A 26,877-nucleotide genomic window follows, 5' to 3' on the forward strand; every position below is an offset into this window, starting at 1 on the left:
TGCAAACATAAATACGAAAAAAATAATTCAATTAGTCCTTTTTGTGTTCATTTAATTTTTATTTGAAGTCCATTTTTTTATATATCTTGAAATTAAGCCCTACCCCATGGAATGAAGCCCTACCTACACGACATCTGAGAGCTACATGGATCCCGCTTGTGAGGTGCCTGTCCGTCACTACTATTCAGTTTTAGGGTCCACTCACTAAGCCATATATTCTCTCATGCAAGAGAATAGGGCCAATTATGCTAATGACACTCGGCTCAAACTCTGTCAGAGCTTCAACTGAGTGTGATCCGATTCTCTCGCAGCACAGATATGGAGAAGATGGAGAACTTACTTTCTCCATCTTCTTCATAGTCTCTGTGAGTGTTCATCAGACTGCACTTGGATGACATCCGAGTGCAGTCTAATGTTTTACGTGCACCCATAGACTTGTATGGGTGCACATGGTCCGAATATCGAATGAGATTGTTTTCTCATGCCGATAATCGCAGATCTGCACTGTCCCATAGTATAACATAGGGCCGAGTCCTATCCGATAAAACATCACATAGCATTCGGCCGTGTTATACGACAGTGTGAGCGAGCCCTTAGAGTCAAGGAATATTTACATGCAGATGATGATATTACTCTCCCAGTGTATATTTTTTTAGGCGAGTTCATAGTAAATGCTTTGCCTTTTTGACATGTGATCAACTAAAGAACAAGAAAGATTTAGGACCTCCCCTATAGAGAAACGGAAAATAGTTTGGAGGACTTGCATGTCCTTTTTTATTTATTATGAGAAAATCATAAAAGATCCCATTTTTTAACCATGCTGTGACTTTCTGCTGAGGGAGAGGGAGAGAGCTGCCCTATTCAGAGTCTGTAATAAGACCTGCTGACAAAAGTGTTGAAGATACAGTCTAATGTGAATTAACAATGAAAAAAAGTTAATTTCACAAATGGCTTGTATTTTTTTTAATACAAACTTTTTTGTGTTTACAGCTCCTTTAAAGGGAATCTATCATCAGGTTTTTGCCACCTAATCTGAGAGCAGCATAATGTAGGGTTAGAGGCACTGATTCCAGTAATGTGTCACTTACTGGGCTACTTAGTGTTGTTTTGATAAAATCATTGATTTGTCAGAAGGTAATTATCACTAGATGACTAGTAAGTTCTGTAGGACCCCACCCCCATCACTGATCAGTAGATTTCTGTGTACACTGAGCATGGGCAGAAAGCTGCCAATCAGTGGTGTGGGCGGGGCTATACAGAGCGCAGCATTCAGAGAGCTGCTAGATCTGCAGCAGATGAAACGGTGATTTTCTCAAAATGACAACAAGCAGCTGAAAAAGTGACACATCGCTGGAATCAGGGTATCTGCCCCAATATTGTGCTGCTCTCAGATGAGGCAGCACAATTAATATTGTGCCAAATTAATTTCCCGTGAACTATCACATGATCTATCACAGGGGATCATGTGACATGTCACGTGATAAATCAGGTGTGTGGGGGGGAGGGGGGGCCGCGCCTTCTAAACTGTCCGGGGCCCTTGCTACTCTTAATCCACACCTGGGGACAACCACCTTAATCTATCAGTATATTCTTAGATTGTGGGATCTAAAGTACACCTAGGATACCCACTTAAACATTAAAGTACATGATGATCTTTCTTTTGTCAAACATGAACCCAGAACCAGAACCCGAGGGCTTTGATAATACAACAATAAGTTTAGCACTAAATTGCATAAAAGTTCTAAACAAAAGTCTGATTAAAAACATGATTATGTTATAACTAGTGTTGAGCATTCCGATACTGAAATATCGGGTATCGGCCGATATTCGCGGTATCGGAATTCCGATACTTAATTCCGATACTTTTACAATATCGAATACCGGAATCGGAAGTTCCCATAATGCCTGCGCTCTGCAGTGTCTCTGAAGGATGACAAGCTGGATGGCAGCGCTCAGCTGCGATCCAGCCTGTCATCAGAATGCCATCCCAGCGTGGGAGAATTCTCCTGATTGTTTAAAAGCCGGCGCGCGGTAAAAAGCCGCCGGCTTTTAAACAATCGCACAGCCCCATACTGCTTCCCCGCAGCCTCCCACCCCGATCCTCCGCTCCCCTCGCCACCTCCCATCCCGATCGTAAGTTAGGACCGGGCGGGGAGCACAGCACCAAGGAGCGGGGAGCGAAGGACCCGGGCGGGGAAGCCGGCAGTGAAAAGACTTCACCGCCGGCTTTCCCGTTCTGTGCTGCGCTTTCCCGCCGGATATTTCAAATGAACAGCTGAGGTATCAGCTGATGCTGATCAGCTGTTCATTTGAAGTAGCCGCGGTGCCCTCAGAGGGTTCATGTGAGTTCATGCTTGACTGCATGAACTCACATGAACTTTCCCACGGTCGCACAGGTCAGCCTCACCTCCCAGACCCGTCATGATTGGTGTGTGTGGGGTGTCTGTGCTATGTCTGCGGGTGTGCGCGGTGTCTGTGCGATGTGTGCGGTGTCTGTGCGATGTGTGCGGGTGTGCGCGGTGTCTGTGCGATGTCTGGGGGGGTGTGCGGTGTCTGTGCGATGTGTGCGGTGTCTGTGCGATGTCTGCGGGTGTGTGCGTGCAGGCAGACATAGGCCGATGTGACACTACTACTCCCATCGGCCTATGTCTGTCCCCCGTCCACTCGTGCCAGCAGGATCAGCTCGATGGGAGCAGTAGTTCCCATCAGCCTGATCCTGTTATATAAATTGCCCTACTGTGTCCCCAATAAATGTTAAATACATGTCATTGGTGGCCAGTGGTTACCTAAAAGAAATTAGTTCATACATTACCTGTCCCCGCCGATCGCCACCTAAAATAAAGTAAAAAATAAAAAACTACACCTATACTCACCTAGACACCTAATTCCCCGAAGCCATCGATCTCCTGTAATAAAATATAAAATAATAAACCACAACCTTATCCTTACCCCTCCGTAGTAGTCCACGAGTGTCCCACGAAGATCTCCAGTTCAGAGCAGCCACATAGAATGTGACCGCTCTGAACCGCTGCCGCCGCTAGAATGATGGGGCCGTAAAGCAGCCCCGTCATTGCATAAGCGGGTTCGCCGGAGTTCAGGCAGCGCTGCTCCGGTTAGCTGCTTTACGGCCCTGCTGTATCGTGAGAAATTCCCACGGTACAGCACTGCCGTAAAGGAGGTCTCCGGAGCTGCGCTGCCTGAATGCACTCCGGTGACCTCAGTCAGTGGCTCCCGCTGCCGGGAGCGGACGTGTTCCCGGCAGCGTGAGCTTACAGCAGCCATGCACAGCTGTCACCATCTCCAGATGTGACAGCTGTGCATGGGAGATCAGCGCAGGAACGTGGACAGGTAACTATTTTTTTTTAGTAAACTAAGAATTAAATAAAATGGTGTGTTTTATTTCAAATAAATTATTTTTTTCTGGGTGTAGTGTGTGTTTTTTCTTTTTAACACTTTGTAGGTTAGTAATGGGGGTGTCTTATAGACGCCCATCATTACTAACCTGGGCTTCATGGCAGCTGGCGCTGACATGAACCCCAGCCCTATTACCCCCTGCCACCGCACCAGGGCAGCGTGGAAGAGCGAGGCTAAGTGCCAGAATTGGCGCATCCTATGGATGCGCCATTTCTGGGGCGGCTGACGGCTGGTGTTTCTAGCCTGGGAGGGGGCCAATATTCATGGCACCCTTCCTGGGCTATTAATATCAGCCCCCAGCTGTCTGCCTAGCCTTTGCTAGCTATTAAAATAGGGGGGACCCCATGTCATTTTTTTGGGGGGGTCCCCCATTTTAATAGCTAGTAAAGGCTAGGTATTCAGCTGGGGGCTGATATTAGTAGTCTGGGAAGATCCGTGGGTATTACCCCCTTCCCAGGCTTCAAACATCTTCCCCAGCCGTCTGCTTAACCTCCGCTAGAGACTAAAATTATGGGGGATCCCACGCCAATTTTTTTTTAAATAAATCCTTTATTTTAACACTAAATGACATTTGATGAGTTAATAAAGATGCAGTCCCTAAATTATTATTTATTTTTTAATTAATTTTTCCCAAAAATTTTGACGTGGGCTTTGCCATATTTTTGTATGCCAGCCAGGTACAGCATCCAGCTTCTATGAACGCGCCATTTTCCGGGGCGGCTGCGGACTGCAATTTGCAGCGGGTGGGGCCCAGAAAGCTTGGGTCTCCCTGCGCTGCGGATTCCAGCCCCCAGCTGCCTAGTTGTACCTGGCTGGACACAAAAATAGGGCGAAGCTCCACGTATTTTTTTTTTTAAATTATTTCATGAAATTCATGAAATAATAAAGAAAAAAAGGGCTTCCCTATATTGTTGTGTCCGGCCAGGTACAAATAGGCAGCTGGTGGTTGGGGGCAGCCCGTTCCTGCCTGCTGTACCTGGCTGGACACAAATATAGTGCAAAGCCCCACGTCAATTTTTTTTAAATTATTTCAGAAAATTCATGAAATAATTTAAAAAAAATTGATGTGGGGCTTCGTCCTATATTTGTGTCCAGCCAGGTACAGCAGGCAGGAACGGGCTGCCCCCAACCACCAGCTGCCTATTTGTACCTGGCCGGACACAACAATATAGGGAAGCCCTTTTTTTAAAAAATTATTTCATGAAATAATTAAAAAAAAATTGACGTGGAGCTTCGCACTATATTTGTGTCCAGCCAGGTACAGCAGGCAGGAACGGGCTGCCCCCAACCATCAGCTGCCTATTTGTACCTGGTTGGACACAACAATATAGGGAAGCCCTTTTTTTCTTAATTATTTCATGGATTTCATGAAATAATTAAAAAAAAAAATACGTGGGGCTTCGCCCTATTTTTGTGTCCAGCCAGGTACAACTAGGCAGCTGGGGGCTGGAATCTGCAGCGCAGGGAGGCCCAAGCTTTCTGGGCCCCACCCGCTGCAAATTGCAGTCCGCAGCCGCCCCGGAAAATGGCGCGTTCATAGAAGCGCCATCTTCTGGCGCTGTACCCAACTCATCCAGGGCCCTGGTGCCGTGGCTCACTGGGTAATAAAGGGGTTAAGGCCAGCTTGGCATTATCAGCTGGCCCTAAGCCCGAAATTCATGGGGTCACGCCAATATTAGACATGACCACCATGAATTTCTAGTAAAGTATTTAAAAAAAACACAACACCCAGAATAAAGTCCTTTAATTGAAATAAAGACACAATTCTTTATTATTCTAAATTAAACCATACTTACCATCACGCCCATTCCAGCTGAAGCCAACGATCTCCTGCAATAAAAGAAAAATAATAAACCAACCTCATCCTTACCTTCCCATGGATCCCACGACAGCTTCAGCTCTGCTACATCGAGATGACAGGCTGGACCGCAGCAGAACGCTGCCATCCAGCCTGTCATCCCGCAGACACTGAGAAGCGCAGGCATGCTTGCGCTCCTTAGTGTCTCTCTGTGACGGCATAAAGATGAGCCGAGTTCATGTCCAATGAACTCAGCTCACCTCATGCACGTCACTGACAGCGTGGGAAAATTCTCCTGCACTCAGCGCTTCAGCGTGAGAATTCTCCCACGCTGTCAGTGACGTACATGAAGTGAACTGAGTTCATTGGACATGAATGAGCTCACCTCATGCACGTCACTGACAGCGTGGGAAAATTCTCACGCTGAAGCGCTGAGTGCAGGAGAATTTTCCCACGCTGTCAGTGACGTGCATGAGGTGAGCCGAGTTCATTGTCGGCTCATCTTTATGCCGTCACAGAGAGACACTGAGGAGCGCAAGCATGCCTGCGCTTCTCAGTGTCTGCGGGATGACAGGCTGGATGGCAGCGTTCTGCTGCGGTCCAGCCTGTCATCTCAATGTAGCAGAGCTGGAGCCGTCGTGGGAACCATGGAAAGGTAAGGATGATGTTGGTTTATTATTTTTTTTTTATTGCAGGAGATCGTTGGCTTCAGCTGGAATGGGCGTGACGGTAAGTATGGTTTAATTTAGAACAATAAAGAATTGTGTGTTTATTTCAATTAAAGGACTTTATTCTGGGTGTTGTGTTTTTTTTTTAACTTTGACTATGGGGTTAGTAATGGGGGTGTCTTATAGACGCCTCTCCATTACTAACCTGGGCTTGATGTCAGCTGGCATTATAAGCTGACATCAACCCCAGCCCTATTACCCCACTGCCACCGCTACAGGGCAGTGGGAAGAGCGAGGCTAAGTGCCAGAATTGGCGCATCCTATGGATGCGCCATTTCTGGGGCGGCTGACGGCTGGTGTTTCTAGCCTGGGAGGGGGCCAATATTCATGGCTCCCTTCCTGGGCTATTAATATCAGCCCCCAGCTGTCTGCCTAGCCTTTGCTAGCTATTAAAATAGGGGGGACCCCACGTCATTTTTTTGGGGGGGTCCCCCATTTTAATAGCTAGTAAAGGCTAGGTATTCAGCTGGGGGCTGATATTAGTAGCCTGGGAAGCTCCGTGGGTATTACCCCCTTCCCAGGCTTCAAACATCTGCCCCAGCTGTCTGCTTAACCTCCGCTAGAGACTAAAATTAAGGGGAACCCCACGCCAATTTTTTTTTAAATAAATCCTTTATTTTAACACTAAATGACAAGTACAGTAATCAACACTGTCACTGTACTTCATATATATGTGACTGACATGTTTCTATCTATCTAATCTATGTGTGATTCTCTATTCTGTCTGTTATAAATTGTTGGGTACAGATGCTGAATTGCCGGCCGGCTTTCTTAAAGAGACGGTGCATGAAAACACTATTATTTTTTTAAATAAATCCTTTACACTAAATGACAAGTACAGTAAGCAACACTGTCCCTGTACTTCATATATATGTGACTGACATGTTTCTATCTATCTAATCTATGTGTGAAGCTCTATTCTTTCTGTTGTAAATTGTCGGGTACCGGTGTATGCGCTGATGAATTGCCGGCTTTTCGCATAATACATTCTACATTATTCTTAGTTGTTTTACTTCATGTAGAATTAACCTACAAGGAAAGAAAGGGTTTATTTTCATTCCGATATTAGTGTCCCATTGACTTGCATTGGTTTCCGGTATCGGAATCGGCAATATCCGATACTTTTTGGGTATCGGCCCGATCCAATCCGATACGATATTTCCTGATATCGGAAGGTATCGCTCAACACTAGTTATAACTAGTTCTCTAGTATCTAGATATCTATAACTCTCGGGATAATGACACATTGTTGAATTAAGTCACTTACCTCTAGAACAAGCCACAGTTGTCCACCAATATACTGATCGGCTTTGTAATACATTCCATAAAACATTACGACATTTGGATGATTTGGAAGCGATTTCAGAATATTATATTCTGCCTCGATCTCTTCATCGACATCCTAAGAGGAAAGTGCAGGGCGTCATCTCAAATGATATTTCGCAAAACAGATATTTCATTCATTTAGAATTATATCAGAGTTAATTCAATATAATTACCAAAGTAAACATCCAGTTACCAATTTCTCCTTACATTTCCAGTAAAAATAATTATGGTTTTATACCACGGTTTTTTTTGTAATCTGTAACAGCCTCACGATTTTATATTGTAACCCAAAAATTGTAAAACTGATACAAACGGATGCATTTTAAAGCAAGGATGTCCAATTTTTTACATATACATTGCATCCGTTTGCATTGGGTTTTGTTGTTTTTTTTGTTGTTTTTTTTAATGACATGGGTGGAGTGTCAGGAGATCATGTGACCTGTTTTCTGGTGAAAAAAAACACCAAAAAAATGATGAAAAAATGGATGGAAACTTATGACAGTTGGTATAACAAAAACCTCTCAGTGCCTGCTGCCACCAAATCTAGCTGCAGGAACTCAAGGGTATTTGGGCACCTGCTCCTAGGAATCTGGCAGCCGGTGACAACTTTCCCTTCCTGCCACATACAGATAGCGGAGCCATTTTTTCTTTAACCTTAAACTTTTGAACTATGCTTCCAACTGTAGTAGCGTTATAAGAGACACCAATAGGAAAAGTAATTATCATATATAGGGTCTAGAAGGAGGTCACTAAAATAAGAATCATTTAAAGTATATCAAATAGACTATACGGTAATTAGGGAAAATGCTCAAAAATAGGTAATGTGTGACGTTAAAGGTGTGTATACCAGAAAGTGGATTCAATTTGGCTAGAACCACTTGGTATAAGTCCACCCAGCCTAATGCGTCACTTTCCCAGTGGTACTAATGGGGGCAGGTGTACCACCCACATTATTTGACTCAGCAATGGAATTAATGGAATGAGAAGCAATCCAAATCAAAGAACACCCTAATAGTACAAGCTTCCCGTCCAAAAAAGTTATAGTTGGTGACTAATCAAGAGATAAATAATGTATCGAATTAGAGCCATATGAATTGTTTGCTTCTAATCCTCTATGCCTCCAAATACAAAACAACAAAATAAAAATACATATTAAAAACAATAACAAAAATTACACAAACAAATATGTTTTTTTGCTGTTGAGTATTTCCCCTAATTATATTCTATTTGATATACTTGACATCCTATTTATTTTGGTGACCTCTTTCTAGATCAGGGAGGGAGAGTGAGTGCAATGTCACTGTGAACTGAGAAAAACAGTGCACAGTGACAAGATCCTACTGAGCATACGTCAGAGTTGACAACCAATGCATGCTCAGTAGAGCAGGGACTAACTAGCCCAGCCCCTGAAACGGACGTTACTGATGACTCTTAGTTTCATTTTGGGGGTAGAGGCTATGGCAGTGACCGTAGCCTCTGGCCCCTGAAAACAAATTATTCCGAATCAATACACTGGGATTCTCAAACGAAGTGTTATCACACAGAAATTAGTAAAAAAAAAAAAAGCAGTTAGATAGAGTAGTGAAGCAACGATATGGAGTTTTTATATCCTATTTATTTTGGTGACCTCCTTCTAGACCAGGGAGGGAGAGAGAGCGCACTGTCACTGTGAACTGAGAAGAACAGTGCACAGTGACAAGATCCTACTGAGCATCCATCAGAGTTGACAACCAATGCATGCTCAGTAGAGCAGGGACTAGCCCAGCCCCTGAAACGAACGTCATTGATGATGCTTAGTTTCAGGGCAGGGGCAGAGGCTACGGCAGTGACTGCAGCCTCTGGCCCCTGAAGACGAACCGTTTGAGTATCCCAGCATACACTGGGATTCTCAAACAAAGCGATGTCACACAGAAATTAGTAAAAAAAAACAGTTAGAGTAGTAAAGTAATGATAGGAGTTTTTAATTTACGTATATTAGAAAAAAAATTAGATTATGACATTAAATAGAGATTTAGGAGTAAAATCAATTTTAGTTTCGGACCACCCCTTTAATGCTGGCACTGGTGAGTCGCACTTGTCTTACATGCATGCTCGCGCGTGCTTTTCTTTAGTTGCCCCTTCTCACAGCCTTCAGCTGCTCAGTACACCAGCGCTTGTATCCCTGCATGCCTCTGATCGCCTGCCCTCGATCCATTTACACTAAACATGCACTGATTACATGACAAGACGCTGTATCAGGCGGGACTTTTGAATATTCATTCATCTAATATGAGCTCCTCTTATTGGTGAGCCACCTAATTATTATTATCCTACACCCGTGACATTCACAAAATGATCATCTTTGTTTATGATAATTAGCCATTTTCATTTGCATTTCTCATATATTCATGGTAGGACTGGTTTGTAAAAGGAGGTGAAGCAGTAGTTTTACCTCCTACTCTAATGGCAGTATTATTGGAATTAAAACTTATATTAACTGTTGCACGAATAATGTGATTTATCTAGTGGGATGTATGACCTGCAAGATCCAGTATGTGGGTTGCACTACAGGTGAATTAAAGAGGAGAATTTGCAGACATATATCTGATAGTAGTAACCACTCAGCTTTGAATATCTCAGCGGTTTCTAGACATTTTCAGACCAAGCATGGGGGTAACACTCAGGCACTACAATTCCAAGGTATTGAAAAAATATCTACCCATTTTAGAGGTGGAGATATTAGGCGCCGTTTGTTACAGAAAGAGTCTTATTGGATTTATAACCTTGGAACGAGAGTCCCCCATGGTCTAAATGTTAGACAGGATGTAATTTTACAGTATTGACTCTGATTTATTATATTATTTTGTTACTCTATTGTATTATTTTCTGTATATTTGTTTTTCATTCATTATATATAAAAAAAATTTCTTCTTCTTTTTTATTACTTTGTATGTCACTGATTCTGCTTTTTATTCAGCCGTTGGGTTAATGAGGGCATGTGTATATAATTATCTCCCTCCCTATTTGTCAGCTATTGCCATGACTAAGACCATCTGTCGAAACATGTTGGCTTAAGCACTGTGTACTTCCTGTTTGGATTGAAGATTTTATTTTCTGCATAATAAATTTTGGAAATTGGATACCACTCCGTTGGAAAACTTTTTCTTCTAGATTGGTTTGTAAAGGCCCACCAGTAACATTGATCCTTGGGGCCCACTGTTCAGCTACATGTAAAAATAAACTGACCCTAGTACACAAATTTATTTTTGCTTTTATGTGATATTAGCTTGGATAGCTTGTTTAATATATGATTAGATTACTCCTCTTTCTGCAAATTGTGAATCAAGTGTAATAGCACTGCTCATCAGCACTATTTCACAGGGGCGGCCTACAGGAGGATTCTCATGTTCCCCGTTGGCCAGTCTGAGCCTTCATATATTCTATGTTCATATCATTGCTCTGTATGGGTCTTATTGTATATAATATTTATTAAACTACTTTATACACTGCTCAAAAAAATAAAGGGCACACTTAACAGAATATAACTCTAAGTAAATCAAACTGCTGTGAAATCAAGCTGTCCACTTAGGAAGCAACACTGATTGACAATCAATTTCACATGCTGTTGTGCAAATGGAATAGACAATAGATGGAAATTATTGGCAATTATCAAGACACCCTCAATAAAGGAGTGGTTCTGCAGGTGGGGACCACAGACCACATCTCAGTACCAAAGCTTTCTGGCTGATGTTTTGGTCACTTTTGAATGTTGGCTGTGCTTTCACACTCGTGGTAGCATGAGACGGACTCTACAACCCACAGAAGTTGTTCAGGTAGTTCAGCTCATCCAGGATGGCACATCAATGCGAGCTGTGGCAAGAAGGTTTGCTGTGTCTGTCAGCGTAGTGTCCAGAGGCTGGAGGTGCTACCAGGAGACAGGCCAGTACACCAGGAGACGTGGATGGGGTCATAGGAGGGCACCAACCCAGCAGCAGGACCGCTACATCCGCCTTTGTGCAAGGAGGAACAGGAGGAGCACTGCCAGAGCCCTGCAAAATGACCTCCAGCAGGCCACAAATGTGCATGTGTCTGCACAAACGGTTAGAAACCGACTCCATGAGGGTGGTATGAAGGCCCGACGTCCACAGATGGGGGTTGTGCTCACAGCCCAACACCGTGCAGGACGCTTGGCATTTGCCACAGAACACCAGGATTGGCAAAGTCGCCACTGGCACCCTGTGCTCTTCACAGATGAAAGCAGGTTCACACTGAGCACATGTGACAGACGTGACAGAGTCTGGAGACGCCGTGGAGAGCGATCTGCTGCCTGCAACATCCTTCAGCATGACCAGTTTGGCAGTGGGTCAGTAATGGTGTGGGGTGGCATTTCTTTGGAGGGCCGCACAGCCCTCCATGTGCTCGCCAGAGGTAGCCTGACTGCCATTAGGTACCGAGATGAGATCCTCAGACCCCTTGTGAGACCATATGCTGGTGCGGTTGGCCCTGCGTTCCTCCTAATGCAGGACAATGCCAGACCTCATGTGGCTGGAGTGTCAGCAGTTCCTGCAAGATGAAGGCATTGAAGCTATGGACTGGCCGGCCCGTTCCCCAGACCTGAATCCGATTGAGCACATCTGGGACATCATGTCTCGCTCCATCCACCAACGTCACGTTGCACCACAGACTGTCCAGGAGTTGGCGGATGCTTTAGTCCAGGTCTGGGAGGAGATCCCACAGGAGACCATCCGCAACCTCATCAGGAGCATGCCCAGGCGTTGTAGGGAGGTCATACAGGCACGTGGAGGCCACACAATACTGAGCCTCATTTTGACTTGTTTTAAGGACATTACATCGAAGTTGGATCAGCCTGTAGTGTGTTTTTCCACTTTAATTTTGGAGGTGACTCCAAATCCAGGCCTCCATTGGTTAATAAATTTGATTTCCATTGATGATTTTTGTGTGATTTTGTTGTCAGCACATTCAACTTTGTACAGAACAAAGTATTCAATGAGAATATTTCATTCATTCAGATCTAGGATGTGTTATTTGAGTGTTCCCTTTATTTTTTTAAGCAGTGTACTATTATATATTTGTCCCTCTTTAAATTACATAAGAAAAATATGTACTGTTTAAATTATGTTTATATAAAGCACAGATATTTATTGCTTGACAAAGACTCAATGGATAAAGAGACAAAACGTTGGAACTACGGTATTCATAAGGGCCAACAAACCAATACTTTATTTTGCATTTAAACTGTTTAGAGACTGTTTAGAGACCGCATACCCTTTATCTATCTACAAACAATGCAATCACAATCTGAACTCTTTAAGATCTATACAAACATTGAATATATGAATTATAAACTGTATTGCTGCATTATAGACTATACTTATATGTAGTACTTAGCTTATGTTTTGATCAAATTGTGTGATCTCATCTGTCATCTTTCAGGAAACCTCTTTAAAGAGAATCTGTCACCAGGTTTTTGCCACCTAATCTGAAAGCAGCATAATGTAGAGACAGAGACCCTGACTCCAGGGATGTGTCACTTACTAGGTGCTTGCTGTAGTTTTGATAAAATCACAGGAGATTATCACTAGAAAACTTGCTGCCATGTAGTCCTTCATATTCTTGAGCTCTGTATAACTCCACCTCCACCACTGATTGGCAGCTTTCTGCCTATGCACAGTGTGCACAGAAAGCTGACAATCAGTGGTGTGGTCGGACTTATACAGATGTGATTTTATCAAAACAGCAGCAAACAGCCCAGTAAGTGATACATCGTTGAAATCAGGGTCCCTGCCCGTACATCATGCTGTTTTCAGATGGGGTAGCAGAATCCAGGTGAAAGGTTCCTTTTAAGTGGAAATCAGGATCATGAGATTTACCTCACCTGGGCTTAGGTTTACACAATTAAAGGGGATGCAGAATTCGGCAATAATTACAAACAACCTTAGACTGATGGGAAGAGTGCTTGGCTAAATATGGAGGCAATCACAACTGTCCAAATGTATGCTGCAAAAAAAGAAAAATATTTTACAGTATCTGTCTATGTATCTTGTTTAAATTTCATATATTCAATGTTTGCAGACATCTTAGCGCTTACAGAGACTGTTGTATTCTCTTGTTTGTATATTATACAGTTATAGCAGTTTGCACCCGTTGATTTATTCTGTACAGAGGTGCTGGTCAGTTTTTTTTTTTTTGTAGTAGTAGTATACTATCGAAGGTTATAGCTACCTCCATATTTTGCTGCGCACTCCTCCTCCCATCAGCCTAAGGCTGTTTTTCATTAATGCTGGATCCTACCTGCCCTTTAAATTTGTAGACTTTTAACCTGGTAGAGGCATATTTGATAAATATTAGGTTTAGAGGCCTACCAGAGAAAGGTACGCCTTGTCTTGACTGGTGGGCTCATATGAAATGGCCAATTTGTGCTCTAAGAACCTTCATTTTCTAATTATATTCTATATAGCATTCCAAATTTCATATATTCATTGTTTGCATGCATATTAAGGACTGCTTAGACAGACCAACCGGTGGCATGATACGACCGCCGATCGGTAAACTTTTACTGATGGTAGTCTGAATGTCTGTTTACACAGGCAAACCAAAGCAAATGTAGGTGTATGCTAGATCGCTCAGTGCACATAGGCTGCCATGGTTCTTGACAGCGCAAGTTCTGTTTACACAGGACGATGTGCTGCCGAGAACAATGAGCTTTTGTGCTGCATAAAAGATCATTTCACCCGATAAACCAACATTTTGCTTGTTTATGATGGTGACCGGCAGCTTGTTTACACAGCAAAATTATCTTGCTGTGTGAATGCCTCGTTAGCGCTGACAGAGGCTGCTGTATTCTTTGGTATCTATCTATCTATGTATCTATTTATCTATCTATCTATACATATATCCATCAATCTATCTATCTATCTATTATCTATCTATCTATCTATTTATCTATCTATCTATGTATCTATTAATCTATCTATCTATACATATATCCATCAATCAATCTATCTATCTATCTATCTATCTATCTATCTCATAACTATCAATGTATCTATTATCTATCTATAGAATCTATCTATCATCTATCTATATATCTCATATCTATCTATCTATTTATCTATCTATCTATTTATCAGATAACTAGGAGCTTTCTCAAAAAGGCATAGAGATTAAATGTTTCTTTAAAAAGAAGAGACTGCAGTTAATTAAACGATGTTAAATGAAACAGATTACTCTCCTGATGATGTTATGCTGCTCAGGCTTCAGCTCGGCCTAATGATGTATAACAATATTATAATTTCAAATTAATTTGTTGACATCTCCATCTGAAATATATATGAATATTACTTTTTAAATATATGGCTTTTGAAATTAAAATCGGCCACAACATCGGATCCAGATTAATCTCCCTGATATGTTATCTTAAAATCATTGCTGTGATATATCTGGAATGATAAAGACAAATAAATAGTGAGAATTTTTTTTTTAACCCTTTGTGTATTTTGTATGTGGACACATACTGTAAGCTGCTCAGTGTGGATGTGTGTTAGTATAGATATTCCCTGGAAAAATGAGGGTCCTTGGAACCTGGGCAGGGTTTTCTTTTCATACCACAGCATCAGCACAGCTCCAAGATATCCCAGTGATACTTTTTTATTTTGTTAGGGTGTTAGAAGGGTTAAAGGTTGAGCAGCAATGTTTTTTCATAGGAATTTTACAAATTCTATATTTTAATGAACCCATTCAGTTTTGTGGTGACTTTCAGGGGCCTATATATTGGAAAACACGGAAAATGATGCCATTATAAAAACCGCACCCATCAAATTTTTCAAAACCGCTGTTAGGACTTTTGTTAACCCTTCAGATGCTTCACATGAATTGACAGAGTAGAATGAAAAAATGAAAAATTTTACTTTTTTCCACTAAAATCTTGCTTTAGCCCCATATTTTCTGTTTTCACGAGGGGTAATAGGAAAATGTGAACTACACAATTTATTACGCAATTTCTCCCAAATGTGACAATACCCCATATGTGGTTGACAACTTCTGTTTGGGCACATGGCAGGGCATGGAAAGGATTTGATTTTTGTAAAGCAATTTTGGCTGGAATAGATAGCAGACACCATGTTGCATTTGCAGAGTTTCGGAGTTGCCAAAAAAGCAGAAGACCACCACAAGTGACCCTATTTGGGAAGTAAACCCTTCAAGGTATTCATCTGTAGGTTTGGTGAGCATTTTGAACCCACAGAGGCTTCACAGAATTTTATAACACTGGGCTATTATGTTTTTTTTCCACTAAAATATCATTTTAGGAGAGCACCAGAGGTCCCATAAAAGAAGAAATACCCATCTGACCCCCATTTTGGAAACCACACTGCTCAAGGAATTTATATAGGAGTGTTGTGAGTATTTTAGATTGACAGGTGCCTCACAGAATTTTATAACATTGGGCCGTAGAAATATTTTTTTTATCTATTCCACTAAAATGTTATTGTGGCTTCAAATTGTTGGGGGGTAATAGGTTAAAGTAGGCCCCACAATTTGTTATACAATTTCTTCCGAAACCATATGTTGTCAGAAATTACTATTTGGCTGCACAGCCCGGCTCGGATAGAAGGATCGTCATTTGACTTTTGGAGCACAGATTTTACTAAAATGGATTGCAGGTGCCATTTACAGAGCTCCTACAGCAGAAAAACCTCAAAAGTGACCCCATTTGGAAAATTACACCCTCTTGTGAATTTATTTATGGGTGCAGTTACGATTTTGGATCCACAGGTGTTTTTGCGAAAAAAAAACATGGACAGGATCTGAAGAGTGTGCTTCTAGAGACACACACCTGTAAATTAAGCGGGTCCTTCCACAACAACATTGCCATACATATGGACGCTGTAGAAAGAGAATGACAGATTTGTCATCAAAACTATTTGCAAATTGGCTCAATTTTTTTATAGTCTGTGGTTTATAGTAGTATATAGTAGTATCATTTACTAATTATTACTCAGTAAATTATATGAAAAGTGCAAGGTGATCTAAGGAAACGCTAAAGTACCTTTGGATAATAATATTGTTTTATACACGCACAATATTTTAAATACATAGCTGCACTAAAAACAATGATTGAAAAAGTAGATATCCGGCCTGATTCATCACTTGCCGGGATTTATTTTATCTCACTTTTCTTTATTTGTTTTGTGGTATTCGTTAATGCTTTTTGTGCCAAATTCTTCAAAATGCTGCACGTAAAAAAAAAAAAAAATGCTATTTATTTTTGTGTTTAGCCTTTTTTTGGCAACTTTTTAATGCAAAATATTGCATGTTCTGCTAAAATATCTTAAAATGTGGGCAAAAAAAGTCAGACGTACATAAAATTATCCCAGGAGGTGGAACTGGAGTAAATTTGTGCAAAAATTTAGTGACTTTTGAAAAAGTCACAATTGGCTGAAAACATCTGGGAACCCCAAACCGTGTCCACAATGGCAAACATTAAAAATCAAAAGGCTAAGGCATGTAAAATAGACTTTAATAGGGTGCAAGTTTAAAGAAGAATAAAGGAGCAAAGGATAAACTCCAAAAACTAGACAAAAGACGAGCAAATGCAATAATGAATAGGTCCCATAGTATTTAAACAGCAGGGACTACAGTAGGTAAATTGTAGCTGTAAACTTACACTGATGGGATCCAATATCTTCACCGCTGCCAGGCTGCCATCTTTCTTGTTGTTGACTTTATAAACTTTCCCATACGTCCCTTTCCCTATTGTATCAGTAATTTCCCAGGTATCGGATGGATCAGCCAATGACTCAAGTCCAATCATACTTGGGTAAGGAAATAGCCCAAACAATGACTTCCTAGAAAGCAAATCATATTGGTTTACAGTTAGAGCCGTCAAACTGTGAAATACCTGACAGTAATGGGAGATACTACATTGCTCAAAAAAATAAAGGGAACACTTAAACAACAGAATATAACTCCAAGTAAACCAAACTTCTGTGAAATCAAACTGTCCACTTAGGAAGCAACACTGATTGACAATCAATTTCACATGCTGTTGTGAAAATGGAATAGACAATAGATGGAAATTATTGGCAATTATCAAGACACCCTCAATAAAGGAGTGGTTCTGCAGCTGGGGACCACAAACCACATCTCAGTACCAATGCTTTCTGGCTGATGTTTTGGTCACTTTTGAATGTTGGTTGTGCTTTCACACACGTGGTAGCATGAGACGGATTCTACAACCCACAGAAGTTGCTCAGGTAGTATAGCTCATCCAGGAGGGCACATCAATGCGAGCTGTGGCAAGAAGGTTTGCTGTGTCTGTCAGTGTAGTGTCCAGAGGCTGGAGGCGCTACCAGTAGACAGCCCAGTACACCAGGAGACATGGAGGGGGCCGTAGGTGGGCAACAACCCAGCAGCAGGACCGCTACCTCTGACTTTGTGCAAGGAGGAACAGGAGGAGCACTGCCAGAGCCTTGCAAAATGACCTTCAGCAGTCCAGAAATGTGCGTGTGTCTGCATAAACGGTTAGAAACCGACTCCATGAGGGTGGTATGAGGGCCCAACGTCCACAGATGGGGGTTGTGCTCACATCCCAACACCGTGCAGGACGCTTGTCATTTGCCACAGAAACCAGGATTAGCAAAGTCGCCACTGGCGCCCTGTGCTCTTCACAGATGAAAGCAGGTTCACACTGAGCACATGTGACAGATGTGACAGAGTCTGGAGATGCCGTGGAGAGTGATCTGCTGCCTGCAACATCCTACAGCATGACCGGTTTGGCAGTGGGTCAGTAATGGTGCGGGGTGGCATTTCTTTGGAGGGCCGCACAGCCCTCCATGTGCTCACCAGAGGTAGCCTGACTGCCATTAGGTACCGAGATGAGATCCTCAGACCCCTTCTGAGACCATATGCTGGTGCGGTTGGCCCTGGGTTCCTCCTAATGCAGGACAATGCCAGACCTCATGTGGCTGGAGTGTGTCAGCAGTTCCTGCAAGATGAAGGCATTGAAGCTATGGACTGGCCCGCCCGTTCCCCAGACCTGAATCCGATTGAGCACATCTGGGACATCATGTCTCGCTCCATTCACCAACGTCACGTTGCACCACAGACTGTCCAGGAGTTGGCGAATGCTTTAGTCCAGGTCTGGGAGGAGATCCCACAGGAGACCATCCGCAACCTCATCAGGAGCATGCCCAGGCGTTGTAGGGAGGTCATACAGGCACGTGGAGGCCACACACAATACTGAGCCTCATTTTGACTTGTTTTAAGGACATTACATCAAAGTTGGATCAGCCTGTAGTGTGTTTTTCCACTTTAATTTTGGGGGTGACTCCAAATCCAGGCCTTCATTGGTTAATGAATTTGATTTCCATTGATGATTTTTGTGTGATTTTGTTGTCAGCACATTCAACTTTGTACAGAACAAAGTATTCAACGAGAATATTTCATTCATTCAGATCTAGGATGTGTTATTTGAGTGTTCCCTTTATTTTTTTGAGCAGTGTATATCAGCATTTCAGCCAGATCTGTATCTATTAACAAATGATATTTAGGGTTTATAAATAATCTAGATATAAATTATCTATAACTGATCCAAAAAGCTCAAGATTTGATTTTTAATATTGATATTGTTCATGAAGATACGACGTGGCACTGCTATCACATGGGAAAGAAACATAGTGGGAAACATTTATCAAGGTAAATGCTCCACAATTCTGGCTTAGTTTGCACCAAAAAACAGTGATGATTTGCTCCATATTTATGATGGGTTTTAAACACTTTTTATGAGAAGGCATGGCTTAGCTAAAAAGGCATGTGGCTTACTGGGAAGAAGGGACACGGTTTAACATGTGACAAAAAGCGTAAAAAATGCACCAAAATTGTGCAGCACATTTCTGGCACAAAGTGAGACAACTACGGTAATATCTGGAGTAAACTTAGACTACGCAGTAGAAGGTTGCACCAGATTTATCAAACAGTATGAACCATTTTGAGAAATTTGGCACATTTTTATAATGTCTTGTCTAAGTTTGCACTAAGAATTAGACAATTGTGATAAATATGCCCCAATTTACTCAAATATATATTGTATATTGTTAGGCATCTATCCACTATTTCGTTTTAAAGCACATACTGACAAGAGCGGATACTGGCAGCCAAAAGCCCCTCTGCAGGATTTGTGTCTTGGTACCCTTCTCTGAAATGCTCCACCGGGTTACACACACACATAAACACATGCATATACCTTAAGCACATACATGTTGCAGACATATAATCATTATACATATAAGATATATTTTCCTGTAATTTCTACCAAACAACTCCAGAAAACCCTAAAAAAAGAAGGTAGCTGTGTGCCGCAAAGTTTGTAATTTAATCCTTTTACACATGAAAATTTTGTTGCTGCACTTGAGATGACCAGAAGATTTTTCTTTTCATCTTCTCACATTGATACATATACCTTTTTTTATTTACGTTTAAGTAACCATCTCAAATGTCACTTACAGTCCTCCATAAAACTTTATGAGCACCAACTATCATCTCTCTTAGTAATGGGAAAATCTGTTTTCACTGAAGACACAGACACAGTTTTTGAAGGAACTCAGCAGGAAGGTTGCTCCAAATATATTGGAGAACTAACCATAGATCTTCTGGTGAAGTTGCTTGTGCAAATTCTTCTGTCTCTTCATGTAATCCCAGATAGATTTAATGATATTGAGATCAGGACTCTGGGGCCAAATCATCATTTCCAGGACTCCTTGTTCTTCTTTATGCTGAAGATAGTTCTTAAAGTGCACCTGTCCGCAGGATTGTGCTCAGTAAACTACATACACTGTCAGGTGGGCGACATTACACTGATTAAAATGATACCTTGGTTGATGAAATCCGTCCTGTGGTTCTTGTGTAATATTCACTTTCAGTTTGGAGATAACGATATGCTTGTGCTTCGGGGCGGCCTGTGGGATGCGCTCTATCTGGTGCTCTGCTTATATATTCATCTGTATGCTCTTATGACAGTTCACTGATCCTTCACAGACCTGCCTCCTATTTTACATAATCTATCTAGTAGTGTGGGGCTAGGTAAAATAGGAGGCAGGTCAGTGAAGGCACAGTGAGCTGTCATAAGAGCATACAGATGAATATATAAGCAGAGCACCAGATAGAGCGCTCCCCACAGGCCGCCCCGGAGCACGAGCATATCATTATCTCCAAACTGAAAGTAAAGATTACACAAGAACCACAGGACGGATTTCATCAACCAAGGTATCATATTAATCAGTGTAATGTCGCCCACCTGACAGTGTATGTAGCTTACTGAGCACAATCCTACTGACAGGTGCACTTTAATGACATTGGCTGGATGTTTGGGGTCCTTGTCTGAAATTGGACATGCTCCCCCACCCAATATATCATCTGTTGGGGGAGAGTTGGAAGTCTCCCATACCCATTAAACTGTTGGATTAGACTGTCGGCCTATCCCACCGATATCAGCTGCTTCGGCCAACGTTTGTCTAATGTATATGGGGGGCTTAATACTTATGCTGGGAGTAAGTTATTGTCACCACCAACATCACTAACAATAAAATGGAAGTAGCACAATTACCACAGTATAATCATCTAATGTTAAAAATTGAGATCTGACTCTAACGTAAAAAAAAGATTGGGGGCTTCTATTTACCGCCAGTAAGATTCTAACGCCTGAAAAGCTCCTTTTTCCTTTTAGCATGTAGTATGTTAGGATTGCATAATGAACTTTTTGAATACAAGTTACCGAATTGCAGACGGTTCTTGATATCAGTCTTATAAGACTGTCAGTTTCTGCTCATTTTATAAGAGATGAGGGGACCTGAAGGTCAAAAACTCCCGGCATGTTATATAGAGTATCAATGTAATGAGAACATCATTGTTTCACAGGTTACATGTGTGATTCTGCTAAACTGAATAATCAATATCAACAGATCTGTCATCATTCCCCCGATGCCTCTACGAGAATCTTTTGTGATTTCAGAATATAAATAAGCAGCAAGTGACCCCCCGGGAACGACAGCTGCAGGTCATAGTATTTCTGAACATTCATTTAGACAGGCAATCTGAGAATAGTCACCAGCGATCACACCATATAATGAGGTCTTGTGTTGTGATGTGCATTGTCTGACGGAGAACACATGGCCGTAAGGTCTCATACACACCGGCACGAAGCTTGTATGGTAGAGCGCGGTGGCCATACGACTCCTTTAGTGCCGAGCCATACTGTCTTCATTTAATGCAGTACAGGCTTCCCCAAATTCTGTATATAAAGAGATATTTTTCCCAATGGAGCATGCTGCAACTTATTTATTTATTTGTGGATTCCAAAATTGGAGGCACAGGTAGGTACAGTCGAGGACTCTACCCTTATTAACGCCATAGTTTATCGCTGTTCAAAGCTGGTGATATTTTGTAGTATAGGAAGGATCACAGTATTCTTTAATATTCTTTAATATTGATAGTGGTTGATTAATTGGCTGACAGGAGCACAAACCAGACATGACACTACTTTACAATATTCAAAATTGCAAACATTATGTAGTGTCACAACGAACAATGCCCTATTACGCCCCCCTTTTTTACCTTAAAGACCCCAACTCGGGTCATTTTTTTCCATTTTTATCTTTCCACATATCGACGATTGTTAGACTTGTGTGTGCTATCTATCTATCTATATATATATATATATATATATATATATATATTTATTTATTTAACTTTTTTTTACAATATTTCTGTCTTCTGATATGGCAAAAGGGCCTTTTGGTCCCCTCAAGCACACGTGCCTTGGTGCAACTGCTATTTTTCTGCCCTCTACAACTATGTCATATTGAAGTGAAACACATGTATAACATGTAAGGCATGGGCATCACATAATATGAAATTATTAAGAAATCTTAATACAAAACACACTTACCTGGTTATAGAATACAGATTTGGCTAGTAGACTACGTTATTGTGTTTGGTATAAGACATTTCCAAAAAAAAAAAAGGTAAAATAGGGTCGTAACGATTGTAATTACAGAGAGTGCGACTGCCACTTGGACCATGCAGGAGGGGGGACTGCCGATACTAGAGCCTATCTCAGCTGGATGTGCATACCAGGACACAGATTCAGCTGGAATGTATTGTGGCGCAGAGACCCGCCGGATCCCTGCACCACAATACAAGCCTCTGGCCAATCACAGGCCGGCAGCTGGCGTCAGCGGGCGGCACTTGGCAGTGACATCATTTGTTGCCCATAGCAGGCACGCCGATGTCAGCTGCCAGCTACAGAAATGTACGCTGCGCGACATGGAAGCGGGGGAAGGTGATTTTTTTTCATGTATTAGAGAATAGCAGCAGAACGGGGTCATATATATCAGGATGGGCCCAGGATGAAGGACATATGAAGCAAGATGAGCCCAGGATGGGAGACACATATACCAGGATGGGCCCAGAATGGGAGACATATATAACAGGAAGGAACCCAGGATGAGGGACATATATACCAGGATGGGGAACATATATACTAGGAAGTGCCCAGGATGGGGGACATATATACAAGGATGGGCCCAGGATGGAGGACATATATAGCAGCATGGGAGATATATATAAAAGGAAGGAACCCAGGATGAGGGACATACATACCAGGATGGGGAACATATATACTAGGAAGTGCCCAGGATGGGGGACATATATACAAGGATGGGCCCAGGATGGAGGACATATGTAGCAAGATGAGCCCAAGATGGGAGACATATATACCAGGATGGGAGAGATATATATAACAGGAAGGAACCCAGGATGAGGGACATATACCAGGATGGGGAACATATATACCATATATACCAGAATGGGTCCAGGATGGAGGGCATATGTACCAGGATGGGCCCAGGATGGGGGACATATATACAAGGATGAGCCCAGGATGGGGGACATACAGTATATACCAGGATGGGAGACATACTGTATATAGCAGGAAGGAACCCAGGATGAGGGACATATATAACAGGAAGTGCCCAGGATGGGGGACACATATATCAGGATGGGGAACATAAGTACCAGGAAGTGTCCAGGATGGGGGACATATACAAGGATGGGCCCAGGATGGAGGACATATGTAGCAAGATGAGCCCAAGATGGGAGACATATATACCAGGATGGGAGATATATATAACAGGAAGGAACCCAGGATGAGGGACATATATACCAGAATGGGCCTAGGATGTAGGACATATGTACCAGGAAGGGCCCAGGATGGGGGACATATATGCCAGGATGGGGGACACATATACCAGGAAGGGCCCAGGATGGGGGATATATATACCAGGATGGGGAACATATATACCAGAATGGACCCAGGATGGAGGACATATGTACCAGGATGGGCCCAGGATGGGGGACATATATGCCAGGATGGGGGACACATATACCAGGAAGGGCCCAGGATGGGGGATATATATACCAGGAAGTTTCCAGGATTGGGGATATATATACCAGGAAGTGTCCAGGATGGGGGACATATACACCTGGAAGAGTTACAGGATGGGGGACATTTGTAAAGGATGGGAAACATTGCTACATAATGGGGGGCAACATGTATGTCTTTTTAAGATTTAGAACTATACAAGGACCCATACATCTGACCAACATGCGAGAGGGGAGCCAGGCCCAAATTTTCCACCATGGCCCATCGGACTCTAGTGACACTTCTGACTGTATGACACCCATTTTTCCAGGCTTCAGACAGAAGCCCCTGATGGAGACAGCAAAGTAGGCTCAAATGTTCAGTGAAACTAGATTACAATCAACAGTATTTATTTGGAAAATACACAATCTATATTTTCATATCACTACATAATTCTAAATTATATCATATTATCAAACACAAAAGTCAATGTTACTACTAGGATACCCATATATGACATTAGGTTCACTGCGGCTAATAATGGCATCCACCCTGGAGGAGGTTAATATGTTCCCCTTGTTACATCAGACTATAAGCGATCTACAACCAAAACACACTTAATTATATTAAATCAAGTCACTTACATTAGTGGCTATTAGTAGGGTTTCTCTTTTACTCCGTAAAGTTTTTTTTCTCTTTTTTCCACTAAAAAGGCTTGAAATTATAAATGATGTCTTGTATCGATCAGCTTCTACCTAGACAGCAGCGCATCGCTCTTCCGAATACTCGGCCATAGTCCAGTAGTGAACGGGAAGACATGTGTTGCTTAGATTTGTATGTCTCTACAGAGTCTAGTCCCGATAATCTGCTCAATCCCTGACAGCCCCCCCTTCTTACTACTAGAAAAGATTAATGTGACACTAATTGGTCCTGAACCTGATCTGTTTATTGAGTCTTTTCAATGCCAGATCCGTTTAAGAACAGACTTCAGTCTTTCAGCTTTTATGGTCCGGCTGCTCAGCCACAGAAGTCCATTCATTAGCGAGACGTCTCAATGAAGAACAGGAATATGGTTGTATGATTTTCTCTTATATCGCAACCATACATTACAAGCCAGGTGTTTTCGGTGGGAATGATGACATAGTGCTTAATTTCCATTTCTCTTGTGGTGGCGCTGCAGGGAAATAGAACGTTTACCCTGCAGATCACAGCTGATCGCTGTTGGTCCAAACAGCAGAATATCCTGTGATCAGCAAAGTATTTGTGAACAGGGATTATAAAAGGAAAAAAAAAACTTGAATGCTGCCTAGTAACCATAAACCCAAAAACGTAAAACATGTAGTTGTTCAGTACATTAAATGGAGTCCCTTATAAAATTTTCCTATCAACCTTAGAAAAATGACTTCCTTATGTCCTGTTTATTGAGACCTAGTCTGATAGCAACATAGTGTTGTATCTATGATCACAGCAGTGTATTAACTATAAAGAAGCATTTTCAGCCGTATACAGTCATGGCCGAAAGTGTTTGCACCCTCAACTTAATATTTGGTTGCACACCCTTTGGAATAAATAACTGCAATCAATTGCTTCCTATAACCATCAACAAGCTTCTTACACCTCTCAACTGGAATTTTTGACCACTCTTGTTTTGCAAACTTCTCCAGGTCTCTCATATTTTAAGGCGCCTTCTCCCAACAGCAATTTTAAGATCTCTGCACAGGTGTTCAATGGGATTTAGAGCCGGACTCATTGCTGGTCATTTCAGAACTCTCCAGCGCTTTGTTTCCATCCATTTCTGGGGGCTTCTTGAAGTATGTTTGTGGTCATTGTCCTGCTGGAAGACCCATGACCTAGGACGCAAACCCAGCTTTCTGACACCTGGCACTATATTGAGACCCAAAATCTGTTGATAATCTTCAGATTTTATGATGCAATGCACACAGTCAAGGCACCCAGTGCCAGAGGCAGCAAAACAACCCCAACACATCTTTGAACCTCCACTATATTTGACTGTAGGTACTGTGTTCTTTTCTTTCTATGCCTCATTCGGTTTTCGGTTAACAGTAGAATGATTTGCTTTACCAAAAAGCTGTATCTTGGTCTCATCTGTCCACAAGATGCTTTCTCAGAAGGATTTTGGCTTACTCACGTACATTTTGGCAAATTGTAGTTCATGTTTTTGTGTCAGCAGTGGGCTCCTCCTGGGTCTCCTGCCATAGCATTTCATTTCATTCAAATGTCGACAGATAGTTCGCAATAACACTAATGACCCTGCAGGACACCTTTAATTTCTTTGGAACTTGATTGAGGCTGCTTATTCACCATCTAGAATATCCTGCATTGCCGTCCACATCCAGGGAGATTAGCTACAGTGCCATGGGATGTAAATTTCTTGATTATGTTGCGCAACGTGGAAAAAGTAACATCAAGATTAGTGATGGGTGGACCCCTGGATGTTCGGTTTCGGCCGAACATCTATTAAAAGTTCGGGTTTGGGTACCAAAACAGTACCCAAACCCGGACCCCATTCATATAAATGGGGGGCCCCAACATCCGTGGTTTCCCACACTGTCATCTGATTGACAGCGCAGCAAACAGGGGCTCTGATTGGCAGTAAGATCGTTACCGGCAGTCAGAGCACTGCAGGATCACGCTGCTAGATGTCAGTGACGCGCCCCCTGGGCCGTGGGGATACCCGGAGCCGGGCCTGTAGATGCTGGGGGTTGTAGTCACCGTGGCAGTGACCCGGTCCGTGACCCAGGGCGGTCAAACGAGGGTAGTCTATGTGTCTCTGTTATATATAGTCCGACTACGCCACCTGTGGAATGCGGTTATTGGGAACCGCCACTGCGGAGCAGTCCGCTGAAGCTGGTGGTATGTGCAGCAAGGTAGTGTAACTCCCCACAGGAAGAGTGTAGCTTCAGGGCAGCGTGTATGGATGATGGTGGTGATAGTGCCTGGATCAGTAATGATAACACGGAGTCTTTGCAGTGCAGTCCTAGGGTCTTTACTGGTGGTAATTATATAGGCCCCAACGGGAGTACTTGCTAGGGATGAGGGCCTGGTCAGTCTGGGAGCAATCCTAGAATTCTCCTGGCCAGGTGGAGTTGTAGGCCTGCCGTTCTGACTAGACTCTTTGGCTATCCCGCTTATAGTCGTGTTGTAGCCCACGTCCCTGAGTGTGACGTGCTGTGCTC

The 26,877-nt window shown here is 42.4% G+C and overlaps 1 protein-coding gene across 1 annotated transcript in view; it reads right to left on the reverse strand.

Annotated features, from left to right (window-relative positions):
* LOC141161303 (myosin-IIIb-like) overlaps nt 1-26,877 on the reverse strand; it is a 189,966-nt gene that overhangs the window by 138,529 nt on the left and 24,560 nt on the right. The window contains exons 2-3 of the mRNA XM_073646117.1: nt 16,931-17,111; nt 7,208-7,342 (exon numbers count right to left, since the gene is read on the reverse strand). Coding sequence (XP_073502218.1) covers nt 7,208-7,342; nt 16,931-17,111 — 316 coding nt within the window. The remainder of the gene's footprint in view (nt 1-7,207; nt 7,343-16,930; nt 17,112-26,877) is intronic.

The sequence above is a fragment of the Phyllobates terribilis genome, unplaced genomic scaffold (assembly GCF_046119375.1).
Source record: "Phyllobates terribilis strain yellow unplaced genomic scaffold, ASM4611937v1 Scaffold_9__5_contigs__length_417890890, whole genome shotgun sequence".
NCBI classification, from domain to species: domain Eukaryota; kingdom Metazoa; phylum Chordata; class Amphibia; order Anura; family Dendrobatidae; genus Phyllobates; species Phyllobates terribilis.